Here is a 23,271-nt window from a genome sequence, read left to right on the forward strand (position 1 = left end):
GCTCTGTACCCAATTGACAGACACACTTTTACGGCTTAGAATTACGATAGGAACCGCTAAAAATACCACTACCTTACCGTCCTTTTCCACCCGACTGAAATACACATTTGATTGGCTTAACGCTAGAATTACGGCAACAATCGCTAAACACACTGCAAACTCACGGTCCTCTCTTCCCGATTTACAGCCCCACTCTTGTGGCTTAGCTAAAATAACTCACCCTTAGCATGGCGGCGTTAGTCAGGACTAGCCAGGACCAGTCAGGATCACTTTACTGGCTGTGTCTCAATTGTTTTTGCGAGTAACCTAGTCGGGTACTCTAGCTAACTAATATAGCTAGCTATGTGAGTACAAGAATGTTGAAATGACATAAAATGCCCTTACCTTGTAGGTATGCCCTTACCTTGCGTGATAAATTAGCCTGAAGCTAATGCTTACCTGTTCTGAAGGAAATTAGCCAACTCGGTGTCCTTTTGGGCTCTAAGTTGTCTCCATCTTTCAAATCCCGGGGTTTGTTACGTCTCTGGTCACGCAACTCTTAGAAACATGCCGTTTTTTTTATGTCGGGTAGAATCTATCTTCGTTGATCCCGTTTGTTTACTGCTTTCATGGCTGTACCGTTACAGCTGTAGCGCGCTGGGTTTACGTTTTTACAGGTATATCTGGCAACCCGGTCTGGCTGTCAAACTGGGCAGTTGATAACAAACACAGGCCAAAACAACAAACATAAACAGAAATTCCGTCACGGAACTGAAATTTCAAAAGGAGAAAATACTGGCATTAGCATTGTTGTCAGAAAAGATAGTATTTCAACATAGCATGTTTCCTTAATATCTGATGACGCATTTGGGTCATTTTTGGATTTATTACAGTAAATATATTACAGGGCAGGCAGCTATATCCTTGTCACCGTATTGTGACAATCTGCGGGTTAATTCCCATATTACTCAAAGACATTGAATGCACCCTCACTGCCCAGAAGCAATCCCCACCCAAGTCTCGGTCATGGTTACACTAGTCTATATCCTTGATGTTCCACTTCCGGGATTGCTCCATGGCCGCCAGAAAATCCGCTGGATTTCACTCATTTAGGCCAGATAACCGTTGCCTTGGGCTTCCTTTGTGTTGGCATTTTAAACTCTAGTAGTTCAATGTCTTCCTCTGATGTAGAGCCTACACTGTAAATAAAGCTTAGTAGCAGGCTATACAGTGGAGTTGCATTTTAAGTGGTTTTGAGGTCCTTCTGTAAGTAATTTAGGGGTACAATTTGGTTTTGGAGAATTCTACATGCAGCAATACCACAGGCCAAGCAATCGGCCCATTCCAAACAGGCACATTTTGAACAGACACTGTATTAGTATTCAAAATCCAATCCTCTGCTTTCCTGAGCCTGACTGTGTCGCCAAACACACGCACAACATTTGGTCTCCTGTTGTGTTATGGAAATATCATGATTTACATTTAACCATTTCACACAAGCTTTGATTAAAAAACAATGTTTTGTTTGCTTTACTTATGTTTCTTCTACATATTTTTCTCTCTGACATAGGCTATTTGTTCTTTTCAGCGTTCATTTTATCAATTTGTGCATTTGGTCAGTTTTTGTGGGGAAACTGTTTATGGATTAAAATTATGTTTACGCTTTTATTCGTTATTATTCTTTTTTTAAAATAAGAGCTTATCGCAAAGCGTATGAGCCAATTTTATTCATGTTACACCAAAAAAATACCAGGTAAAATCTAGGGCGTCATAATGAATATTTTTATTATCATCAATCAATCTGGCAATTATTGTCTTGATTAACATCTATAAATGTATAAAACATAAGTAAAAAAGCAAAACATTTCCAAACCTCTCAAAAACAACAAATCTTCACATTTGAGAAACTGCAACCATCAAATATTTGGCATTTTTGCTGGAAAATTACAGATTAATTTAATCTGTCAATCAACTGATATCATTAACACATGTTCTGACATAAGAACAATAAGAAAAAAATGAACAAATATAGTATTATCCTGACAGGCTATTTCCACACCTGATGTCCAATAACGTAACACAGTTGCAGCATGGTTTTCAAAACTTTAGGGTTTATGGCAGAAAAATGAACTTCCATAGCTTTAAAGCGGAGTGTTGTCTTCTGTATTAAACTATTTAGGTTTTTATTTCCTCTGATGTAAAATTGAGATAGGAGGTATTGTTAGACAGGAAACATATGTGTTTGTGTGTTCATGTCAGATTTCTGAATGAGTGATGTGTTGATTTTGTTGTTCTGTCGTTCCAAGCTGTCAACGATAAACCAGACAGAGATTAGTGGACGTTGGAGGCATTATTACTCTCATGTTTTATTCATGTTTACTGGGGGTTTGACAGGTCCATTACTAGTTACACTGAGTGCTTGCAGCGATGATACATGGACATTCTACTTCTCCAAAATTATCCTTTAAAAACAGCAAGTAGATAAATCTGTCCCCGCGGGAACACTTAGACAAAGATAATGTAAACTTAACAGATTTAATATTGCTTATAACAATTTATTAAACAATTATCACAAAGTGCAGCTCTGTAGAGAAAATATGAGCCTTTGCATAGAAATTGCACCAATTTACACCCATCAAAAATATAAGAGATCTGACTGTGAAGTGCAAACAGATCTCTATAAAAGCAGCATAGAGATACGCCCTTGCTTCATTAAGTAGTGTATGGTTGTGTCCAAAAGTGAGCAAGCCCGTTTTTCCTTATTGCTTTGCTATAATAATAAAAACCAACAATAAACAGCACACAATACTGAAACCCATTTGATCACTGAGAGCACAGTGCAGATGGTTTTCTAAACATATTACAAAAAGAGTCCAGAGATTCAAATGAAATCCAAACTGAAAAATCATTTCAACTGAAAAAACTGAAACATTTTATACTGTGCAGACTGTGATTTGGAATTAAGTTTTTACAGAATAGTATCAAATGTCATGTTCTGTGCAGATAACAAAGGGTAAAATATACGAACACAAAAGCAAACTAATCCCTGGCAATCAGAGTTAATAGGCACTTTGAAAGTACAGTCATTAATATACTTTAAGTGAATGTCACTGTAATGACACAAGTCAGCCTGTGTATGGTACAGGCACTCTGCTTCATTAGATCCTGTAAACTGGATGGAGAAAGCTGGTTTGTAGTCTCCTTGCACAGTAAGTAAGATGGCAGATTTTCTTTTCTTTTTGTCTTCCAAAAACATAAAATTAGGACATGCTTCCACTGGAGGACAATTTTATGTCCCACTCCTGAGATTTGCACAAAGTTTACATGCTTTGTTATCAAACGCAAACTGTATTTTTACAGGCCATTTACTGTTTGCCGCTTTTTTCCTTCCTGCGCTGACGAAGTGCAAACAGCATTCAGTCAATTAATGAACAAGCCGAACAAACAACCTGTCTGCACTTTTCTGCTACGGAAGCTTTCAACTGATCACCATTCTGTAAATTTTCTAAATCTTTCCTGGGTCTTCATTGACAAATTTTGCAAATAAATACTACGTCTAGACAAAGTCTTTTATCATATTTCATACTGCTAGTGTTACTTGCAGTGATCTCAATTCCCTAAAGTAACAGCATATTTGAGAAAAGAGAGGCCAAAGCAAAACTAAGACTGAAAAAAAATTGAAAGAAATAAAAAAATCACACAATTTCTCAAACTGAACAACTGACTTATTTAAACCTAGCTCAATTAAGTATGTATATTACTTGGTGTATATAGTTAAAACATAAAACTTATTTTCTTTCTAAAACCCTTTTTCATCTAGTTGACAACACTTTACAGGCCACAGTTAAAACATAAGCACGCCTCAAAACATTAACACCACAGACTTAAATAATAAAGAAACATTTTTAAAAACATAAAAATACTTGGGTAAAAACAGGTTTTGGGAACAAAAGAGCAAAAAACAATTTCTCAAATTAATCAATCATTGAATTTGCCATCTCTTCAGTCTTCCCTTTGGCTGCCACAGTGACATCATGATGAGGTCTTTGTGACATCATGCTGATGACTTCAGGGGAAGTCACTTCCATCATAGATGATGGGCCTCTCCATGGTCAGATGGTAGAAGACTTTCTTGGAGATAAACCTGTTGGAAAAAGGTTTCTGATCAAAGGACTGCAATCTGATTAACTGAAACGAGACGCTGAGGCACAATAGAAAGCCGGCTTGAAGTCTAAATGCACACGCACGCGCACACACACACACACACACACACACACACACACACACACACACACACACAGACACACACAGACACACACACACACACACACAGACACACACACACACACACACAAGCCCAACAGCGGCAGGAAATGACTGCAAAAGACAATAGGAGTTAAACCACTTCTATAATTCACAAGCTTCTCTCACAGAGAGGAAGAACCAGGACAAAGACGCTGGATGTCAGCAGTTTCATACCGTGAGAAGGAGTTGTCAAAGATGAGAGTATAGAGGCCGGGGTTTCGGACTTTCAGCTGTCCCTGAATTGTCTCTTTATGGGAATTGCAGCGAGTCAGAGAAATCAGGACCTGAGAGAAGAGCAGAAACCTTGGCCTGAAGTGAAACTCAATGTTGAGGTGAAAGATACTGCCAGAGGTTGTCTTAACAAATCTCTCCTTTGGCCATCCTATCTGTTGTTTTTACGACACTGATGTTACCTTACATTTAGTTTATGCTGGACTGCGAGAACACAATTATCATCTGTATCATAATAACTGTAATATATATAATACTGTAAATTCCCAAACACACTTACTTACTAAGAGTAAATTTCAAAGAAAAGAATAATCTCACATGAGGAAATATTGACAGGAGAGGAAAGGGATGGTATAGGCCACAAAAGGTCATAACTCATTTATACACCCTGACATTTTAAGTGCAGGATGTTTACCTCAAGATGCTCAGCAACACTGACTACCTGCAGAGGTTTTCCTCAGGCAGTGATATTTAAAAGATCAAACAAACAGCTCCTCCCTCATGAAAGCATGGACAGGTTCAGTCTATCGTGTCTGGTAATAACTTCTGCTTTTAAATCATCGTCTGTTTTAGAGTGGCTTCAATTTATAACAATTGAAAGGTATTGCGTTCAGCTTTATGATGTACTTTAATTTGAAACTATCTAACAACAATGCCTTGCTGGACTTTTCCTGAGGCAGAAGTATTGACTTTTGTCTACAACGGGCGCGTCTACCTTTGACTGTTCCACATGAGTGTCAGTGGATTCCCTGTAAACCACACTAAAGGAGATGCTCTTAGGCTCGGAGGAAAACGTCCAGCTGATGGTTGGCCCACAGTCACCCACGGCAACGGTTATCGCACTGTAACAGCTGGACTTGACGAAGAGTTCCCTGGAACTGTCACCAAACTGAGAAATTTCGTCAATGCTGAGAGGGACAGCCATCCTGCAATGAGAACATGTGCATTTTAAGAGTGGTATTAGAACAAGGTGACTCATCAGTTCCACACTTGACGTAGACCAAAGGTCCAGACTCACGTGACTTCTCCTGATTTGAGAAGGTTGATTTCTGAATCCTGAACAGTGGGAACATGCTCTTCAGGGTCATCAGGGGTTAAATCTCCTATGCCTCTGCAAAGCACAAGACACAGAGAGTTATATTTTGTTTTGAATGTATATAACTCTTTTAATGGCATAATGATTCATTCAGAACAAAAATATGTTCTTCACTGTGATCATTTAAACGTACAACATGTAACTTTCTGCCGCTAGGGGTCTCTCAACCAAAACAATGGATTGTAAACACAGACGTTTGATGACGTAGGGAAGTTGCGTGGCATTATGGGAGTTTTTATTGCTAAACGCTGATTGTTGATTAGAATGCATCTGTTCACGGACAAGTTTACCCATTCAAGTTTATTCACGTTACGTTTAGTAACGTTTATTCATATCATACTAATAAAATTGCTGCAGTTTCCCCAACATAATTACGTTTTTCTTGATTCAATCCGTATCGGTAGCTGGCTGACCAGTTAGCTAGTGAGCCGGCAAGCTAAGATTAGCGGCTAACGTTAGCAGGTTTTACCACACTATCACAGTCAATTTCACATTCCAATGTCACCTTTTGGATTTTACCGGGCAGACGGGGTTTGTTGTAACGCTAGCTAGCTACTCAACGAGGCTGAGAGACGGGTGTGGGTGGGGATTGCAGGGGGACTCTCCGTGGCGGCGATGATGTTCGATTGCTGTTAGCAGCAGCAGAACATCTCCCAACTGTCCGATCTCCCCCTTCACTTTTCTGTAATCTTAACTATTCATTTTGGTGCTTAACACACCTGTTGTCGGGTTAATTAGTGGGAATGCTGATTCAGCAGCATTCCAACTATTGTTATCCTGTTCTTTATTTTTCTGCTTCTTATTATTATTATTCCGTACGTTTTTTGGCTTTCTGTAACTTCTGCATACGTTCAGCTATTAAAACCATTCAACTTTTAAAATGTTCAACTCTTTCAGCTAATGATGGGACTTCAACTTTTTTCTACTATTTATACTTTTTTAAATATTAAGCTTTTAAATATTTTATTTTAACATTAAAGTCAATGAGAGCAAGCTTCAAATCCTTCAAATCCTCTTCTGCTTCAAAATGTATCTCCTCCTACATTCTTTCACCTACAGAAGTGATTCAAACTTTAAACCATTCACAAAATATTCAGGTATTCGGGGTGTGCTCAGTGTTATGATATCTTTTACAGTTTTTGTAAAAAAGCTATTTAAGTTTAGTGTACATTTCAGGAAATTTTATCGATTAAACAGTGTGTATGTAGCTTCTTAGAGTGAGTGATGTTACAGATTAGAGTGTGGAGCTTCGAAAAAATTATCTTTGTCCTTGCTCTATAAACTGCTCTCACACCCACAATTTTTACTTGTCATACACAATTTATACATCAAAACGTAGGTATTTTTGTCTAGTTTCCGCCAATGTTCCAAATCTTCTTCCATTCGTTCCCCTGTTAAAGATCCTTCACATTTCAGAGCGAAATGCAGAGCGAACCACTTTTTAAAAACACTGATATGCCCACATTTTTAAGTTTATCCATATGAATTTTATATGATTACGTTCAGAAAGGCCTTGTGGTGCTCAATATGAGGTCATGTGACTGATAGCACTTATCGTTTTAGCAGACTGAGCCTATATTTGAGAGCTCGATCTCAGTGTATCTGAATAGCTGCAGTGTGCCATATTAACAGCAGGTGCTGCGGTCGTTAGCTGATCAAAGAGATCTCATCACAGAGATCAAAGGGCATTTAGTCACGGGTCATTAGTAGCCATGACAACACTTTCACAGACAGTCAACTTGAATACTACAGGCATTAATATGAACATTAGTCTATGTCCTTTGCGTTCCACTACTGTCTGTCTGTCATTCTGTCATTCTGTCTGTCTGTCTCCCTCCTTATCTGTCTGTCTCCCTCCCTCCTTCTCTGTCTCTGTCTCTGTCTCTGTCTCTGTCTCTCCCTCCCTCCTTCTCTGTCTCCCTCCCTCCCTCCTCTGTCTTTGTCTTTGTCTCCCTCCCCCTCCTTCTCTGTCTCCCTCCCTCCCTCCGTCTCTGTCTCCATCCCTCCCTCCCTCCCTCTCTGTCTCCCTCCCTCCCTCCTCTGTCTTTGTCTCCCTCCCCCTCTCCTTCTCTGTCTCTCTCTGTCTCCCTCCCTCCCTCTTTCTCTTTTCTCTGTCTCTCCTCCCTCCTTTGTCTCTCCCTCCCTCACTCAATCCTTCTCTGTCTCTGTCTCCCTCCCTCCATCCATCCTTCTCTGTCTGTGTCTTTGTCCACCTCCCTCCCTCTCTGTCTCAGTTTCCCTCCTTCTCTGTCCCTCTGTCCCTCTCTCTCTCTCTCTCTCTCTCTCTCTCTCTCTCTCCCTCCCTCCCTCCCTTCCTCGCTCTCTCCCTCCCTCCTTCTGTCTCTCTCTCCCTCCCTCCCTCCCGGGTCATTTGTGATTTCATCCATGTATATATTCTTTTCAGGCAATATATTCACCTCTCAGCTCTTTAGGGTCATGCTTGTTTGTTCTACGCAACGGATATGGCTGATAATAATACAAAGTATTTATACTTTAAGCCTTTTTAGTCAATTTATTGGAACTTCCACTTTTGACGGTATTACAGTTCAGCTTCCAGCTTTTATAGAAATGTTTTTCGGCTGTTAGCTTATTAAGGTAATGCAGTTCAGCTTCCAACTGACACTTTGATACATTTCAAATTCCAAGTTTTTCAGCAGTGCAGTGCAAACCATTTGAGATTTTTCAAACATTTTTTTTGATTTCTGCATTTTAATACATGTTTCTCATAGCCATTTGTAAGTCTTCCATACTTAATAGATAAATTCAGAACTCACAATGTTTAACATCGATGGCATCGTTGAACTTTTAAAGCCAACAATTCAGTTTGGCGTCAGCTTTTAACTTTTTAAGGAAATTCATACTTATTAAAACGATTTAAACTTTTTCAACTATTATCACTACTTTAACTTCTTACGGATTTAAGCTATTCATCCAGTTTTAGCTTAACCATGAAACTGTGGCACTTCTCAATTCTTGCAGTTCAGTTTTCTCGCTTATCAATGAAACCGGAATAAAGTACTTCACTAGTTACTATTTGACACCTGGTAGGGGGCAGAAACCTGTGTGTTAAACCCCTTTAAGGTGCTATATATTGGAGATCCTGTGACTGGGAAATATCTATATATATATATATATATATATATATATATATATATATATATATATGTGTGTTTTTTTTGCATTTAAAATCATTCATCACTATATAGGCCAACGGTATGTAGGATTTTACTTTTGACTTGTGACCTAAAGGCCCAATTGGCACTACATGTTTTGGCCATAAAGCCTGGATGTTGATGTGCGAGACTAACCTTCAGCTGAGGAATCTAACCAAAGGTCTCAATCCCTCTGCTCCATCCACAGATAAATATTAAACTCACATATCCAGTGATCCTGGAGGCCGTCGGTCTTGTTCTCCCTCCAGGGAGCCTCCAGTGGTCTGGGAGATGGTGTCACTGTCGTAGACGCCATTCACTTCCTCCTCTGTGATTATGTCAAAAACGCCGTCGTCAGATCTGTTGCTGGGGTCGGAAACTGGGAGGAACAAGAATGTTTGAATTAAACCGCTGGACTATTGGGCCACTACATATTCTCATGGTATAGTCTTCTGATTAAACAGTATACAAAAACGTATTGCATGTAACAGTATAGAGACTAAGCCACTACAAAAATAGATCTACTGTAACATGACTCAGCTGTCCTTTCTTTACAATAAAACCCAAGCAGCTTCTTATCTGAATGGAAATGTCAGTCAGCCTCTTCCCCTTTTTGTCTATTGAATAATAATTGTACTGCAAAGGTTTCTGTCCTTGTTCCTCAATATGACAAAGTCAATCTTTTCACTTCTGCTTCAAAGTTCCCAGTTAACGTACAGTACAGGGCCAGAGAACTACAGCAATCATGATTTAGGTCAAGTGTGCAGTTGTCAAGTTAGCATGTCTTTTTACGCCCAGCTTGCCTCTCACCTGTTACCCTGGGAGTGGGTATATATGGGGCTGGTTCAGGAGGTGGCTGAGGTCCAGCTCCCAGTGGAGGAGGCTGAGTGTCTGAAGGACTCAGCTCTGCCTCTGTGAACCTCTCCACCACCGCGCTGTGTTGGGTGTAACAGTCCCTGCAGCAGCGCTCCTTCTTCCCACTGTGCTTGGTCATCACAAAGTTGTTGCTGCAGTAGTAGCAGAAGATGCGACCACAAAGCCTAAAAATGATTAATGTATAAAAATGAACAGATAGTTTTTCATCAATATTAGACCTATATTTTGTTACTTAAAATGGTTGATGCCTTGCATGAGAAGTGGTACCATATGTAGTCTGAAAATCAAACAGGGTAGGTACAGAGACAAGACAGTTTGCAGTGGGCCCCAGTTCCCACTAAAAGCCCACCTGCAGTGATGTCTGCGCAGCCACCAGCTGAACTGGCCCTGACAGCCGAGGCAGTTTGTGGCCTCCTTATCCACTAACCACCAGCGTTCCTCTGCTCGCAGTTTCTGCTCAAACTCCAGAGCGTCTGACTTCTGCCACAGAGCATCTTTGTCCCTGATAAAAAAAGACAAATGTATTCAAGTTTAGTGCTGTCTTAACAAATCTTAGAGTTAATTGAATCATTGTATTTGTGTCTCATCACTTACAGAGTGTGCAACCTTTTGATGCAACAGTGGTTCCTAAATGAAGCATAAAAAGCTGTCGTTCTATTCAGTAGTGTCTCTCTACCACTCTTCACCTCTCATGCTGGCCTCAGCATTACCTGCTCTCTTCTCTGTCAACATCTCTCTGTCAGACCAGTTCTCGGTAAATTATTAGCATTCAATGAAGCCTTTTTCCCCTGCTCCTGCTCCAAAGACCTGATTTTCTCTTATTAACGTCTAATATAACATCAGAGAACTGCTCTTACCGGAAGAATCAATTCAAAACACACACTCCCTAGTGGGTCAATCAAAGAGTTGGCAGCAACCAAACATAACAAGGTGGTAGACATCCGAGAAAATGAACTTTAACGCCCTTTCTTCATTAAAAAAACTCTACGCCTGTGGCAACCTACAGCCATGACGCCGCTGACAGCTCTAATAGAGACAGGTCATACCTTATAAGCTCGATGAGCCGCTCTTCAAGGATGGTCTTGGTTCTGTTGAGGTCATCGATCTCTGCAGTCATCTTCAGGCACTGGCTTTGACTGGCAGCTTCTGTTGTGTTGAGTTTCTGCTTCAATTCCTCGCTGACCTTTTGCACAGCCGAGTGTGCTTCTTCAGCACTGAAGAGAAGTTAGTGCAAGGAAAATGAGTCAGTGGCTCTTTTTTGAAGATGAAATTCACAGGTATCACTGGTCATAAACGCACCTGGTTACTGCATCTCTCAGCTGCTGAATCTCGCGCTCACTCTCACGAATGGTTGTTTCTGTCTTTGTGATGTGAGCATCTTTCTCGCCAGTTAGCTGCAAGTACTGCTCATTTACAGCCTATATTAAACATTATAAGAACATGCATAGAAATACCCATTAGTAAAAAAAAAAAAAAATTAGTCTCAGTTCTGTTGAAAACAGCCGGATAAATTAAATTCAATACATTTCAAGTACTGTAACTATAACACTATGCACTAGAGGACATCCAATAACATTTGGAGTGACCCAGCCTCAATTAAATCTTAAAAAACATCCCTCAAATTTCATTGAGCTATCAATTGGATTATTTTTTATTATTTATACTGCAATTATTTTTTACATCTATTCTAACTTCTGCATTCAAAGAAAACTGCTCAAGCAATCAATGTGTCTCATTATAAAAAACAGAGACCTGAATATAATTATCTACTGTTAATGAGTACTAAACAAACAATCTTCCTGTTATTATGTCCCATGTGGTGTGTAGCTTCCTGTTAATGATAAAGGTGCTGATGATAATAGGATGTTGCACTTTTGAATGCAATCTAACTACAGGCTTCTCTTAATCATATATGGAGTTTTTTTAAACTTGAAAGTGAGTACATCACACATTTCTTTGATGATGGTCTATTTTTATATCTTCCACCACCATGTACTGTATCTACTTATTGTGTAACCATGAATCACTGTTTTTGATGCTTAAAAGACACAGACCTCGAGTTCAGACACTTTGGCCTGCAAGCTGGACACATTCTTCAGCTCCTCTTGAAGCTGGGCTTTCATCTTGTCCAGCTGCTCATTCACGCTCTGAAATACAAACAGGAATACATTACATACATATACTAACATTTGCTAATTACCACTAAACACAACGTAACGCTAAGGCTGATGGAAATGTCTCTTTAGTTTTGTAGGTCATAAACCAAAGTAATAGTAAAATATTAGACAAATCGAAATTTTGACCTGATGATAGCGCTAGATGAAAAGTTAGGGAATCACCAAAGTTATTACAATTCCTCCTGAGAGAGACATGAATGGGGTTTACACCAAATTGTATTCCAGTAGTGGTAGTCTCTTCCACTAGAGATTTTTCACTCTGAACCAACAACGTCAACCTTATAGTGGTGCTAAAGGAAAAGTCAGGGCATCACCAAAGTCATTAGGTTTAACCTTCTGGAGACCATGAATGTCTGTACAAAATGGCATCCCAATTTATACCAGGAGTAAATGCAAAGACCCATGGATCGGATTTCATTATCCAGATAACATATCAGATACAGATCATATGTTAATGCCAGGTGTAAACAGGGCCAAAAACTAAAAACTATGGTGCAAAGAATCGCTACAGCAAAAATAACTAGCCTATCTTGAGTGTAATACAAGTCATGATTAACATGTTCTGACTGACGCACCTTCATCTGGACCTGATGACTCATGTTCTCCGAGCTCATTTGGAACTTGGCGGCGTCCGCCTCCTCTCGTCTTGAGTCCATGACGCTCTGCATTTGGTTCAGCTGCTCCTGTAGGTCCATGACAGTTTCTGGAAGTTTCTCCTTCTGTGTCAGCTCCTCTCTTAGTTTGTTATTTTCCAGCTGTAGTTCGGCCATGCTCTCTTCCAGTCGCTCTAACTCTTTCTCCATTTCTTCGATTCTGGCAGCGTCCTCTGCCCAATGCTCTCTAGCCTTCTCCTTTTCTGCACCTAGCTTACAGATGGTCATCCCAAGCTCCGCCATCTCTGTGTTTGCCCTGTGTAGACCCTCACGTATCTCGCTGTTCTCTAAGGCTAGCCTGTCATTTTCTGCCTTGAGGGTGGAAAGCTCTTCTCGGACAGCCGCCGCAGAGATAGACACCTCGGCATGGGCGGATACTTCTCTATCACGCTGTTCAACCAGAGCCTCTTCTTTCTTTTTGCACTCCATAAGCTCTGTTACATGCCTTTGATTCAGTGCCTCTGTCTGGGCTTTAAGATGCTCGGTCAGAGTCCTAAGCTCATCTCTTTGGGCCTCTGTCACCTCCAGTTGTGCTTGTGATTTTAGCTTCTGCTCCTCAGACCTCTGTAGACGCACCCTGAGGTCCAGGGTCTCTGCCTGGAGCCTGGACACGTCTTTCATGCACACCTCCAGCTGGCCTTCAAGTTTGCCTGTCACCTCCTGGTTCTCCTTTGCTTGGACCATGCTCCTCTCCAGCTGAGATTTCTCCATCCCCTGCTTCTCAGAGGTAACCCTTTCAATAATTTCTGTCTGTTTGGCACAAGTTGCTTCTGCATCAGCTTTGGCAATCTCAAGCTCCTTCTCCCTGGCCTCAAGAGATTTTAACCTGGACTGGAGCTCAACAAGGTTCTTCTCTTTACTTTCCAGCTGGGCCTCTTTGGCTTGGAGTTGTTCTTGAAGGCTTGCTTCATTCTTGCGTGAGGCTCCCAAGTTCTTCTCCAACTCTCCAATCTGCCCATGAACACTCTTCAGGTCAGCTTGCATGCGGCTAAGAGCTACTTTCACAGTGTCCTGCTCCTCTCTCAGACTCTGGTTCTCCTGCACCAGCCGCTTTGATGTGGCCTCTGAAAGCTTCGCAGCCATGGTGGCTTGCTGCAGACTCTCATCCAACTTGCGGTTGTCCTCACGCAAGCGCTTCTCTTTTTCATCCACTGTCATCTTGGTATCATCCAGCTGGCCGCGAAGCTGTTTCTCAGAAGCTCTTAGAGCTGCTAGTTCAGCTTCAAGCACTGTTCTGTGCTCTGCCATCTCCTTCTTCAGCTCCTCGTTTCTCTTCACTGTGGTCAGCAGTTTCTTATTTAGTTCCATTAGATTGCCGCATTGCGTCTTGTAGTCTTCTATCTTATTGGCTTGTTCTTTGACGTTACCCTCCAGCTCAACAAGGTTAGTGGTCAGTTTGTTCCGCTCTGTGGTCAGGCTTTGGTTCTTGGCTTCTAGCTGTTGTAGTGTCTTGCAGCTGGAGGTAAACTCTGCCTCTTTCATCTTTAGCTGCTCCTTAAGGGCAGTGACTTCTGCTTCTAAAGACTCTTTTAAACCACCGGCATTCTTCTGCATTTCATCTTTATCTTGGTGTGCCCTCCTCTTCACCTCCTCCACCTCTTTCTCCTTCTCCTCTAGAGATCTTTGGAGGTCCTGCAGTTGCCTTTGTAGGTTGCTCGCCTCCTTTTCTCTCACTGTCAAGGCCCCCTGCAGCTCATTAAGAGCACTGTACTGTTCCTCCACTTTCGCCTCCAACTTGGCCTTTTCATCAGACGCAGATTTAACTAATGCTTCGAGTTTTATGTCGCCATGCTTTACAGCTGCCTCCTTGACTCTCAGCTCATCCTCTAGCCTCTCCGCCTGTCTCTTCTTCTCCTCTGCCTCAGCTACAGCTTCCATCTTCCCACTCTCTGCCTCTTTCAACCTGTCCAGCATGTCGTGTATCTTTTGAGCTGAATCAAAGTAATTGGCAGCCTGTTGGCCCTTCTCATTCAGAACCCCATCCAACTTGGCCAGGAGCTCTATGTTCTTCCCCTCAGCAGCTGCCAACTTTTCCTGAAACAGTTGTAGTTCAGCCTCCCTGGCTATTTCCCCAGTCCTAAGTGATTCCACCTCTCTGGACAGGGCATCTTCTCTTCCCTGCAAAGCTTTGATATCTCCCTGCAAGCCCTGTTGCTCCTCTTGGGCAGCAAGGGAGACGTCCAGCTGCCTCTGGAGCTGCACGACTACGCTCCTGAGCTCAGCAGCCTCCTCGGCCAGCTGCTGCACCTGATCTAGGAGCTCTCGCTGCTTTAGCTCTGACTGGTCCAGCTCCAGGCGAAGGTCTTCGGTGCAGGTAGGCAGAGACTCATTCAGGTCATTCAGCAGACCCTGACCATAGTCGGGGCTCGAGGGGAACTCGTGTGCTTGCTAGGTGGTTGCAAGGGAAACCAGAGGAAAAGGGAAGGAAGAGAGGAAGAGTGATGAACAGCATGTAATCTTTTTGAAAATGATGATAAAATGACAGGATGTTATTAGTGTGTTACCTGGGAGTAGGTACTGGCCAGACTGTTAATACTGGAACTGCGACTGGGTGGTTTCCACATGTGCCCAGGTGAGTTTGCACTTCCCAGTGTCCTCCTGTTGATCAGAAAATAAATCTGATACTGTACTTCAAAGTAGGTGCAAAGGAATGGCTGTATTTAGACATATTTGTTTCTGTAATAACTTTTAGATATTTTTGTATGCTCTACATTTTCATTTTCATTTTCAATTGATTTGTTTTGTTTGTTACCTTGCAAAAGTGGGCCAGGAAGCATCAAGATCATGCCCTCTGGAAGCCACATCAAACTGGACCTCATTGAGTTCGTACAGGTGATTGATTATGTCAACACTAAGGTGGGGCTTCAAGAAGGGGCTTCTTGCGTAGTACCAGTCACTGTGGAAAGAGAGATGAGGAAGAGGTCAGAGTAGGACATAGTGGGACAACTAGAAGCAATAATAGTGTCTGAAAAGTAAGTTTTGTCCCATATTTTGACACTTATAAGACGAAAGTGGCATCTAAACCAGAAAAGGGTTTATGGCACCAAATGACAGCTGTATTCCTCTTTAAGGTTAAGATTTTCCCTTGTAGTTGTGTATTTCTCCATTTGGTACAATACTACAGCAGGGCTCTACACACACACACATTTTGACATTTGGTAAATCATTAAAAACAGTAACTTAATTCTTCTCAGTTATTGTTCTTTAACTACAGCTGATACTACTGACTACTACTTTAACAGAAAGGGAAAACGATGAAGTAAAATAGTACAACAGCACATCAACTTTGTTTCAGTGCAAATAAGGAAATGAAAGGCCTATTTTTGGTCAAAGTGGTTTCTTGTAAACCAAAAAAACCAAACCAGTTTTACCTGGTGACCCTCTGGTTCATCAGGCACTGCTGCAGGGTGTCAGCCAGTCGTTGATGTACAAGGGAGTAACGAATAAACGCTCGTCCTTTCCCCAGAGATGTCTTCAGCTATCAAAGCAAAAGAAGACAATGTTTTACACAGAGCTTTTAGTCAGTGATAACTTCACACTCAAACTGCAGGGATATCCCACATGTCAAAAACTACAAAGTCAATAAGAATTCATCATTTTATCTAAATGATCATTTTAATCTCAACTGTTCAAGAAGTAATGCAGTTGAGGGTTATACATAAAATGAAACAAGCACTATTGTGTCATTATTCCTACCAATGATATAAAATTAGAAAGAATATGAACAATTATGTACTATAGGAGGTTAGACAGTAAATGGAGTAAAAACCTATTTGAGTCACTGTGTGTGGAGGGCAAAAAAGATAGGACTTCTTTCTAATGTTTTAAGGAGTTATCTGATATTATGATCAGTATGTAATCAGTATTATGTTAATGGTGTCATTGTAAACAAAAACAACAAAATCTTCATACCTCAGCGATGGATTTGACAAAGCGGATCCCATCATTGGCTCCTTTGATTTTAGCCAGACAGTCAGTGAAGTATTCCCAATAATCCTTCTTTGTACCAAGAAATGTAGTCTTCTCCTTTTGGTCAAACTGAAAGATAGATACATATACATATATATATATATATATAGATACAGTTGGAATGAAAAACTGTTGAACATAGATTGTTTTTTGAGGTATTTTATTTTTCACAATTATACATTTTTTCACATCTTCCTTAAGTAATTTGGATTTACTGGGTTAGGTGTGACAATATAAGCTAAATCACACCTGTAGCAGGTACTCCAGTTTGTAGGAGAATTTGTGCAGGTTGGTACTGTCATCGGTGATTGGCTCCCCACTTTCCCTGTACTCCTTTGCAAGCTCTGCAACAGCCTCTGTAATTCACATGGGTTTCAAAATAAAAAAAAAGATTAATGACGCAGGGTTCATGCAAAGACACATGCGTCTCACAGGTACAGGTTTTAGGCTAAAAAGAAAGAAACAGCTAGTCTTAATTTAGAAAATATATAATATACATTTTTCATCTCCTTAGAAATGACCTTATAATAAGTCACATGGCCTTAAAAGAAATTGGTGCATTTTGGTTACACACTCACTCACAAACAGCTATGGTGCCTAAATCTCCAATACGTTCCAATTTTCTTTCCATTCCCTACCCTTTTTAAGCACAACTAGTCTGTAAATCAACCACTTGCCTCGTATCCATCGCAAAAACTGGAAGGACACCCGTGATGGGTGCATCCTCAGTACGCACTCTCTATCTCGCTGCATGCTGACAGAGGCTTCCACCACACCCTTTCTACAGGGATATGAGGTCAGATGCACGTTTACTCAAATGATTCGATGGCCAGGAAAGGTCAGATAGTTCCAGCCGTGAAGATTGCACTTGGACTTGACGCTGAGACTAATTTCATTACTTCATGTCTCTTCTTTCTCCAATTTTCGGTCACACCATGTCAGCCAACAACTGCCTACAGCCGGGAATCTATTTACACACATTCACGCGAGCAGGCAAACACACACACACACAAAGCTGGCGTACCATGCAGATCTCGGATAATCCTCTGGAGCTGGCTCTCCCCGACCGTAGCCCCAGCAGCCATGGCCCCACCGCTCTCTCCCTGGCAACCAGGGGTCACAGGGTCACATCCAGTCTGCTGAATCAGAGAATCAGAAGCAATCAGGAACAAAAGATGGACATGAATGCTTCAGCATACTGTACTTGTGTGGCTACACATGGGCACACTTGATACACACAAATGTGTGAACCATTAATGAGAGTTCTCATGATGTGTACATTGCATCTGATAGTGTATGATCTGTATAATAAATTATGCCACTTTACACATTCTGATCTTCTGACTATCAAGTACTATTCAACTGCATGTTTCTTTTTATAACATTCAATGACACAATCCAAAACAACTTAAAACGTTATGACATTCTTGTATAACTGCAACATTAGCAATTGATGAAATTATGAGCAGGGATACCAATTTTTTGATTTACTGAAGAGTATGAGATCAAAGATAACAATTTGATAACTATAGAAACAACAAAATAGGCAAACTTCCTGCTTCTTGAACTTCGGGTCAGGACACTGCTTCTGTTCGATCCATAAAGTTTGTGGGTTGGTCATACCTACAGTAGGTAAACCTCCCATATTTAACGGCAAACAAGCATGGTGTGCTGGAAAATTGCCTAATGTAAAGGGACCCTGGTTCTTGCTGGATGCTGGTTAAACTAGACTAGCCTATGTCCCATTTTTGTAAAGTGTTACAAAACTTAACTCACAAGATATTGAGACTTATTATTCACTAAAATCTAATTTCATTACCCATGAGAAAAGAGACATGTAGAAAAAATTTCAATTCCTATGCTTTTCTAAGTATGTTGCAAGTACAAAATCTGTTGAAATTGTGGGGAGAGATGCTGCTTCAACCCCGACCAGCACCACAAATGATGGCAGCCATGATTACAATGGAGTTGAGTCACCTCTCTGATGAAGTGCCAACTAAACTGAAAACTAAAACATTTACAGAGGAAGTAGGCTATTTATTGCAGGTATTACTGGTAACTGGATTTTGTGTAAGTGCTAGCTAATGTTACTGTGTCCTCCTCCTGGAAACTCATTTTAGTTAGCTACGAGGAAGTAAACAAAGCATGCGATGAGTATGTTGTACGCCATGAAGTTATGAAAGTGGTTATACTTTGGCAATGTAACGTTACAGGAACAACCTAGCTAGCTATATTGTAACGTTAGTAGAGTACAAAGTAGTAACGTTAGCTAACGTTAAACCATTTTTTGTTTAACGTTAACGTAAGTTTGGTTTTAACAGTTTGTAAACAGTTTTACAACACTAACCACCGGCTCTTACAGTGCTAATATTAATTTTCTAACACCGACAGAAACGACAAAATATACATATAGCTGGCAGCTCGAGCTCAAACTAACGAATTTTGTGCTTTTTGTAACGTTAGCTGTCACAGTGACGTTATATTTAGCTTTGACACAGTGGACCTTTGAAAGACATTTTTAAATAATCGTGACATCACCGAGAAACGATAAGTTAGATAATCTAACACGTACGTAGATAGTTTCTAGTACAAGAATAAGAAAATACTAATCATTTTGACATACTTTTACAGATATGACTCAAGTCCATAACAACCCAGGTGAGCATACAAACTTGTTGAAAGTGTCGTGATTGACATTGTGGCATCCACTCACAGAGCGACATGTAGCCCTCCAACCAATGACGAGAGGTTGGTAGGCGGGAACATGAAGCTGAATCGTTTGGTTGTCGTAGCAGAGTAAACAGAGGAGTCATGTGATGACATTCATGAAGTAAATGTTTGTCTCTCGTTCCTGTGGTCCTTTGTTGTCTGTTGCACATCTTTATAGTAGTATAGTATATGCTTTTTTATGATTTGCAAAGCCTGTGTGCAGCATATACTTAAAAAAGTAAAAATAGCCTGACATTTCACACAGATCATTTGGCAAATTTTTCTGAGGTCTCATTTCTTGAATGGACACTCAACGGATTTTACACTAAAAGATAGCAATTAATACTTATATCCTGCGTATGATGTTTACTGTGGCTCCGGGTGAGCTCTGTCAAGTCTAAGAAAACACCTGAAATCTCAGTTTGAGCTTGGAGACTGCAAATTTAAAAAGCCTGTGTCACTGGCATGTATTAGGCAGGAAGGGTCTAATGAAAAGATGATGTTGGTTGCATTATGAGAAATGTAGAATCTAATGTTTTTGAAGCTTGACCAAAGGTAGGGGAATTTGCATAACTAACGAATCATTTGAGAAAACATGCATCTGACAAATACAATTGATTTATTTATTTCTGCTCCATCAATTGCGACCCTTCTTTTCAAAGAAGTGCCCAGACATTCTAAAAGTGCAACACTAAAATGGCTTGAGTATCCTTTATATGTCTCATTTCCCTTTTTTAATGTCCATGGTGAGCTTAATAAGTAGGCCTACTTTTCCCTCTGCACAATGCTGCAGCTGGCAGGTATAGTTTGATAGAAAGAAAGTAGTTTCTACATAAAAACTGCTCACAACCAGGTCTGTAGATTATCTTGAGTAACCGGGTCATGATTAGATGAGAGAGACATTGCTGTTGAGCACCACAAGCCGAGTACCATCTAGTTTCATTATATTTGAGAGAACGGAGACATCTCTACGGCCGATATCTCCAACACTGGGCAACTCACACCAAAACAATCTAGATTGATAAATAGCACTGTAGGTAAGAGGAAACTGCCTAGCCTAAGGGGGTCACTTTAAACTTAACTCAAGGGCTTCCAGAGCTTTCGACCACATCTTGTTGTCTTCATAGTATTTGTTTTTTGATGAGAAAGTTAGCAAATTTCCTTTCTCAGGGGTGTGGTCCAAATAAACAGCCACAACCACAAATCCAGCTAAGCTGAGGACATTGTATGGTAAAACAGCTCAGGTTATAGAACAGAACTAGGAACAGAAAGCACTGCCTGTCACGATGTTATGAAAGCTACTTCTTTTTAAGCTGTGAGTAGACAGAAGGCATCACATCCAATAACGTCAGTCCCATCAAGCAAGAGGTAGGTCAGTTTTTTTTCTTTACACACTAAAGTAACATTACACTATAGTAACATACTATTATGCTCCTATTAAAGGAGTTCCAGTGTAACATGACGTTAAGTGCACCCTCTTTAGGTATATATACACTTGTAGTCATTGTAAAAAGATCTTCATCATTATAACTCTTTTTTTGTCTCTGTTGATTTGCATTAAACAGTGAAATATATATATTATTTTACAGTATCCAGTTGAACAGCAATGAATAACTCTTTCAATGACAGCCAATACGGCCCTGACTATGACTATAGCTATGAGGATGAAGTCTGTGAAAAAGGTGAGGTGGTCAAGTTTGGATCCATTGCCATTCCCGTGTTCTTCTCTGTTGTGATCACACTGAGCCTCACAGGAAACATCCTCGTCCTTGTAATCCTGGCTTTGTACGAAAACCTCAAGTCTCTTACCAACATGTTTATCCTAAACCTGACCATCTCTGACCTCGTCTTCACCACCGGTCTCCCCTTCTGGGCAATTTACCACATCTGGGGATGGTTGTTTTCAGAAGTCCTCTGCAAAATTGTGACTTTTGTCTTCTTCACTGGGTTTTACAGCAGCATACTTTTCCTGACCATCATGACCATCTACAGGTATCTGGCTGTGGTACACCCTCTGTCTGGCCTGAGCACACTCAAACTCAGTCGCAGCACTGGAGTTTATATGTCTTTCTTATTGTGGATAGTCAGTATTGGTGCAGCCATGCCCTCCCTGCTCTACAGCGCCCTCGTCTCGATCCCCCACAAAGATAAACACTCCATGGGCTGTGAATACAAAGACCCTGTGTGGAAAAGAATTGGCATCTTCCAACAGAACATTTTTTTCTTGGTCACTTTTGCAGTGATGGCTTTCTGCTACATTCGAATACTGTGGAGAATCACAAGAACAAGATCTCACACAAAAAACAGAGCAGTGAAATTAGTCTTCTGCATCGTGGCTGTGTTCTTCCTCGGTTGGGTGCCGTACAATGTGGTCATTTTTCTAAGTGTTTTGGCTAACAATGTGATTCCATCACTTTATACCTGTGACGCAAGTATCAAGCTTGACTATGCGTTCTATGTGTGCCGGCTCATTGCTTTCTCCCACTGCTGCCTGAACCCTGTCTTTTATGCATTTGTTGGTGTGAAGTTTAGGAGTCATTTAAAGTCACTGCTGCATCGTAGGTTCATTTGCCAAAGTCCAGACGAAGAACAGCAGGTTAGAATGCCAACCTTCTCCCGTGGATCAATGTACTAGTTGCTGTTTAAGTATATAATTTCCTTGCATTTGCTGCTGCATTACTGAATTTAAAAATGACTAGTGTAAGCTGCACTCAATATTCAAATCTGAGCTTTTCTGTGTAATTGCTGTGTGCCTGTGTCTGTGTTATACATTTTCACATATGTGGTTTGTTACATTTATTTACTGGCACTTTAAAAGAAAGTCATGTATTTAATGGGCATGTAAAAAATATTATTCTTTAGTCGCAGTGGAAGTGGAGCCATGATGTTCATTTAATGATACACTCACTTTTGTGAGAGCGAGTTTGCACTTGTGTCATATGCTAAATGTTGGTTTTTCAAATATTTAATTATGTAAAGGATTTGTTAACAACCTTTTTGCTGTGATGCTAGTACATAAGATTGTATATTAAACATAGTCTGCCCAAATTTGAATCAATTGAATTGTCAATGTCCGCACATTGGAGAAGGAGCTATCTGTCACAATCAATGATGAAGAGTGGAAAGATATCTGAAGGCACACTAAATCAATTTAAGATTATACACAAAACGCATATATCCCCCTTCCGTAGACATCATTTTACCCATGTGCCTTAAATGCAAGACAGAAATGGGTACTCTAACTCATTGTCTTTGGTCATGCCATGTCGAAACAATAAGCGATTGTACTGTATTCTGTATGCTGTGAGGAAGAACATTTTATTGCAGCAGATCCTGCCTGAGTGGATTCCTGCAAAAGTACCAACTGTTAATGGCTGGCAGATAGTGTTGTTTGACTTAGTGCCATTACAGTACCTTACATCTATATTACATTCAAAAACAGACCAATTCTATAAAATTTGGAAACTCCACCTGAACTACGTAGAACCTGGTGTCTGCCATCACGCTGCAAGGACCTCTGGTGATGTGTGTGTAAATCTGAGCTGGTGTTCTGTGCTTTTGGTTTGTTTGTTTTTTATTGTTTAGTCTTTTGTACTTTTTTTTTCCTCTCCTGTGGATTTTATAATGTATCCGTCTTCTACTTGTTGTGAAAGGGAAAACTAATAAATATATTGCCAAAAAAGAAATGTCAAGGTTCAAGTGGTTTACAGATTAGTGTAAAATTAAACTTGTCAAACATCGTAAACATATTTAAACCTTTAATGGTCCCACCTAGTAAAAAGCAATGTAAAGAAGAAGTGCATCTCAATGTAATGCCCATTAACAGCAAATTCATATGTTCAACAAACTGTATAGACTTATATCTAGTAAAGAGAAATAAAAGACATTTTAATTTCATTAGACATCTCTTTCTATGGACAAGAGCAGCATGTAAAACCTGAGATCAAATGTTTTACATGTGATTAACTTACACACATTAAAAGTAACAAACATTTAGCGAAATGTTATAAAAATAACAAAAAGTCATGTAACATGCAATGCTGTCTTTGTACTGTATAACTAATCTGACCTGCGCATCTGTGTGCTGGCACAACAGAACAACAGTTTTTTAGGAAATAGACCCT

At 40.4% G+C, this 23,271-nt stretch overlaps 2 protein-coding genes across 3 annotated transcripts; one reads left to right on the forward strand and one right to left on the reverse strand.

The window, feature by feature from the left end:
• Positions 1-2,513: 2,513 nt before the first annotated feature.
• On the reverse strand, positions 2,514-19,149 carry fyco1a (FYVE and coiled-coil domain autophagy adaptor 1a). Of its 2 annotated transcripts, none has more exons than XM_031318223.2 (18): positions 19,062-19,149; positions 17,463-17,577; positions 16,688-16,794; positions 16,382-16,507; positions 15,841-15,947; positions 15,222-15,365; positions 14,974-15,067; positions 12,392-14,857; positions 11,694-11,786; positions 10,939-11,057; positions 10,686-10,853; positions 9,989-10,141; positions 9,574-9,803; positions 8,989-9,142; positions 5,534-5,626; positions 5,231-5,441; positions 4,459-4,568; positions 2,514-4,123 (listed from the first exon to the last, which is right to left on the reverse strand). In XM_031318223.2, exons 2-18 carry the CDS (start codon positions 17,521-17,523, stop codon positions 4,048-4,050), a joined length of 4,512 nt encoding a protein of 1,503 aa, XP_031174083.1. In that variant the 5' UTR covers positions 17,524-17,577; positions 19,062-19,149; the 3' UTR covers positions 2,514-4,047. The 2 variants fall into 2 exon arrangements, with proteins under 2 accessions (XP_031174083.1, XP_031174084.1); XM_031318224.2 differs by having other exon boundaries at positions 17,463-17,574; positions 19,062-19,141.
• A 1,167-nt stretch (positions 19,150-20,316) lies between these two features.
• On the forward strand, positions 20,317-23,044 carry LOC116063505 (chemokine XC receptor 1-like). Its single transcript, XM_031318497.2, has 2 exons — positions 20,317-20,515; positions 20,737-23,044. Exon 2 carries the CDS (start codon positions 20,754-20,756, stop codon positions 21,780-21,782), a length of 1,029 nt encoding a protein of 342 aa, XP_031174357.1. The 5' UTR covers positions 20,317-20,515; positions 20,737-20,753; the 3' UTR covers positions 21,783-23,044.
• Positions 23,045-23,271: the final 227 nt, after the last annotated feature.

The sequence above is a fragment of the Sander lucioperca genome, chromosome 2 (genome assembly GCF_008315115.2).
Source record: "Sander lucioperca isolate FBNREF2018 chromosome 2, SLUC_FBN_1.2, whole genome shotgun sequence".
Lineage (NCBI taxonomy): Eukaryota > Metazoa > Chordata > Actinopteri > Perciformes > Percidae > Sander > Sander lucioperca.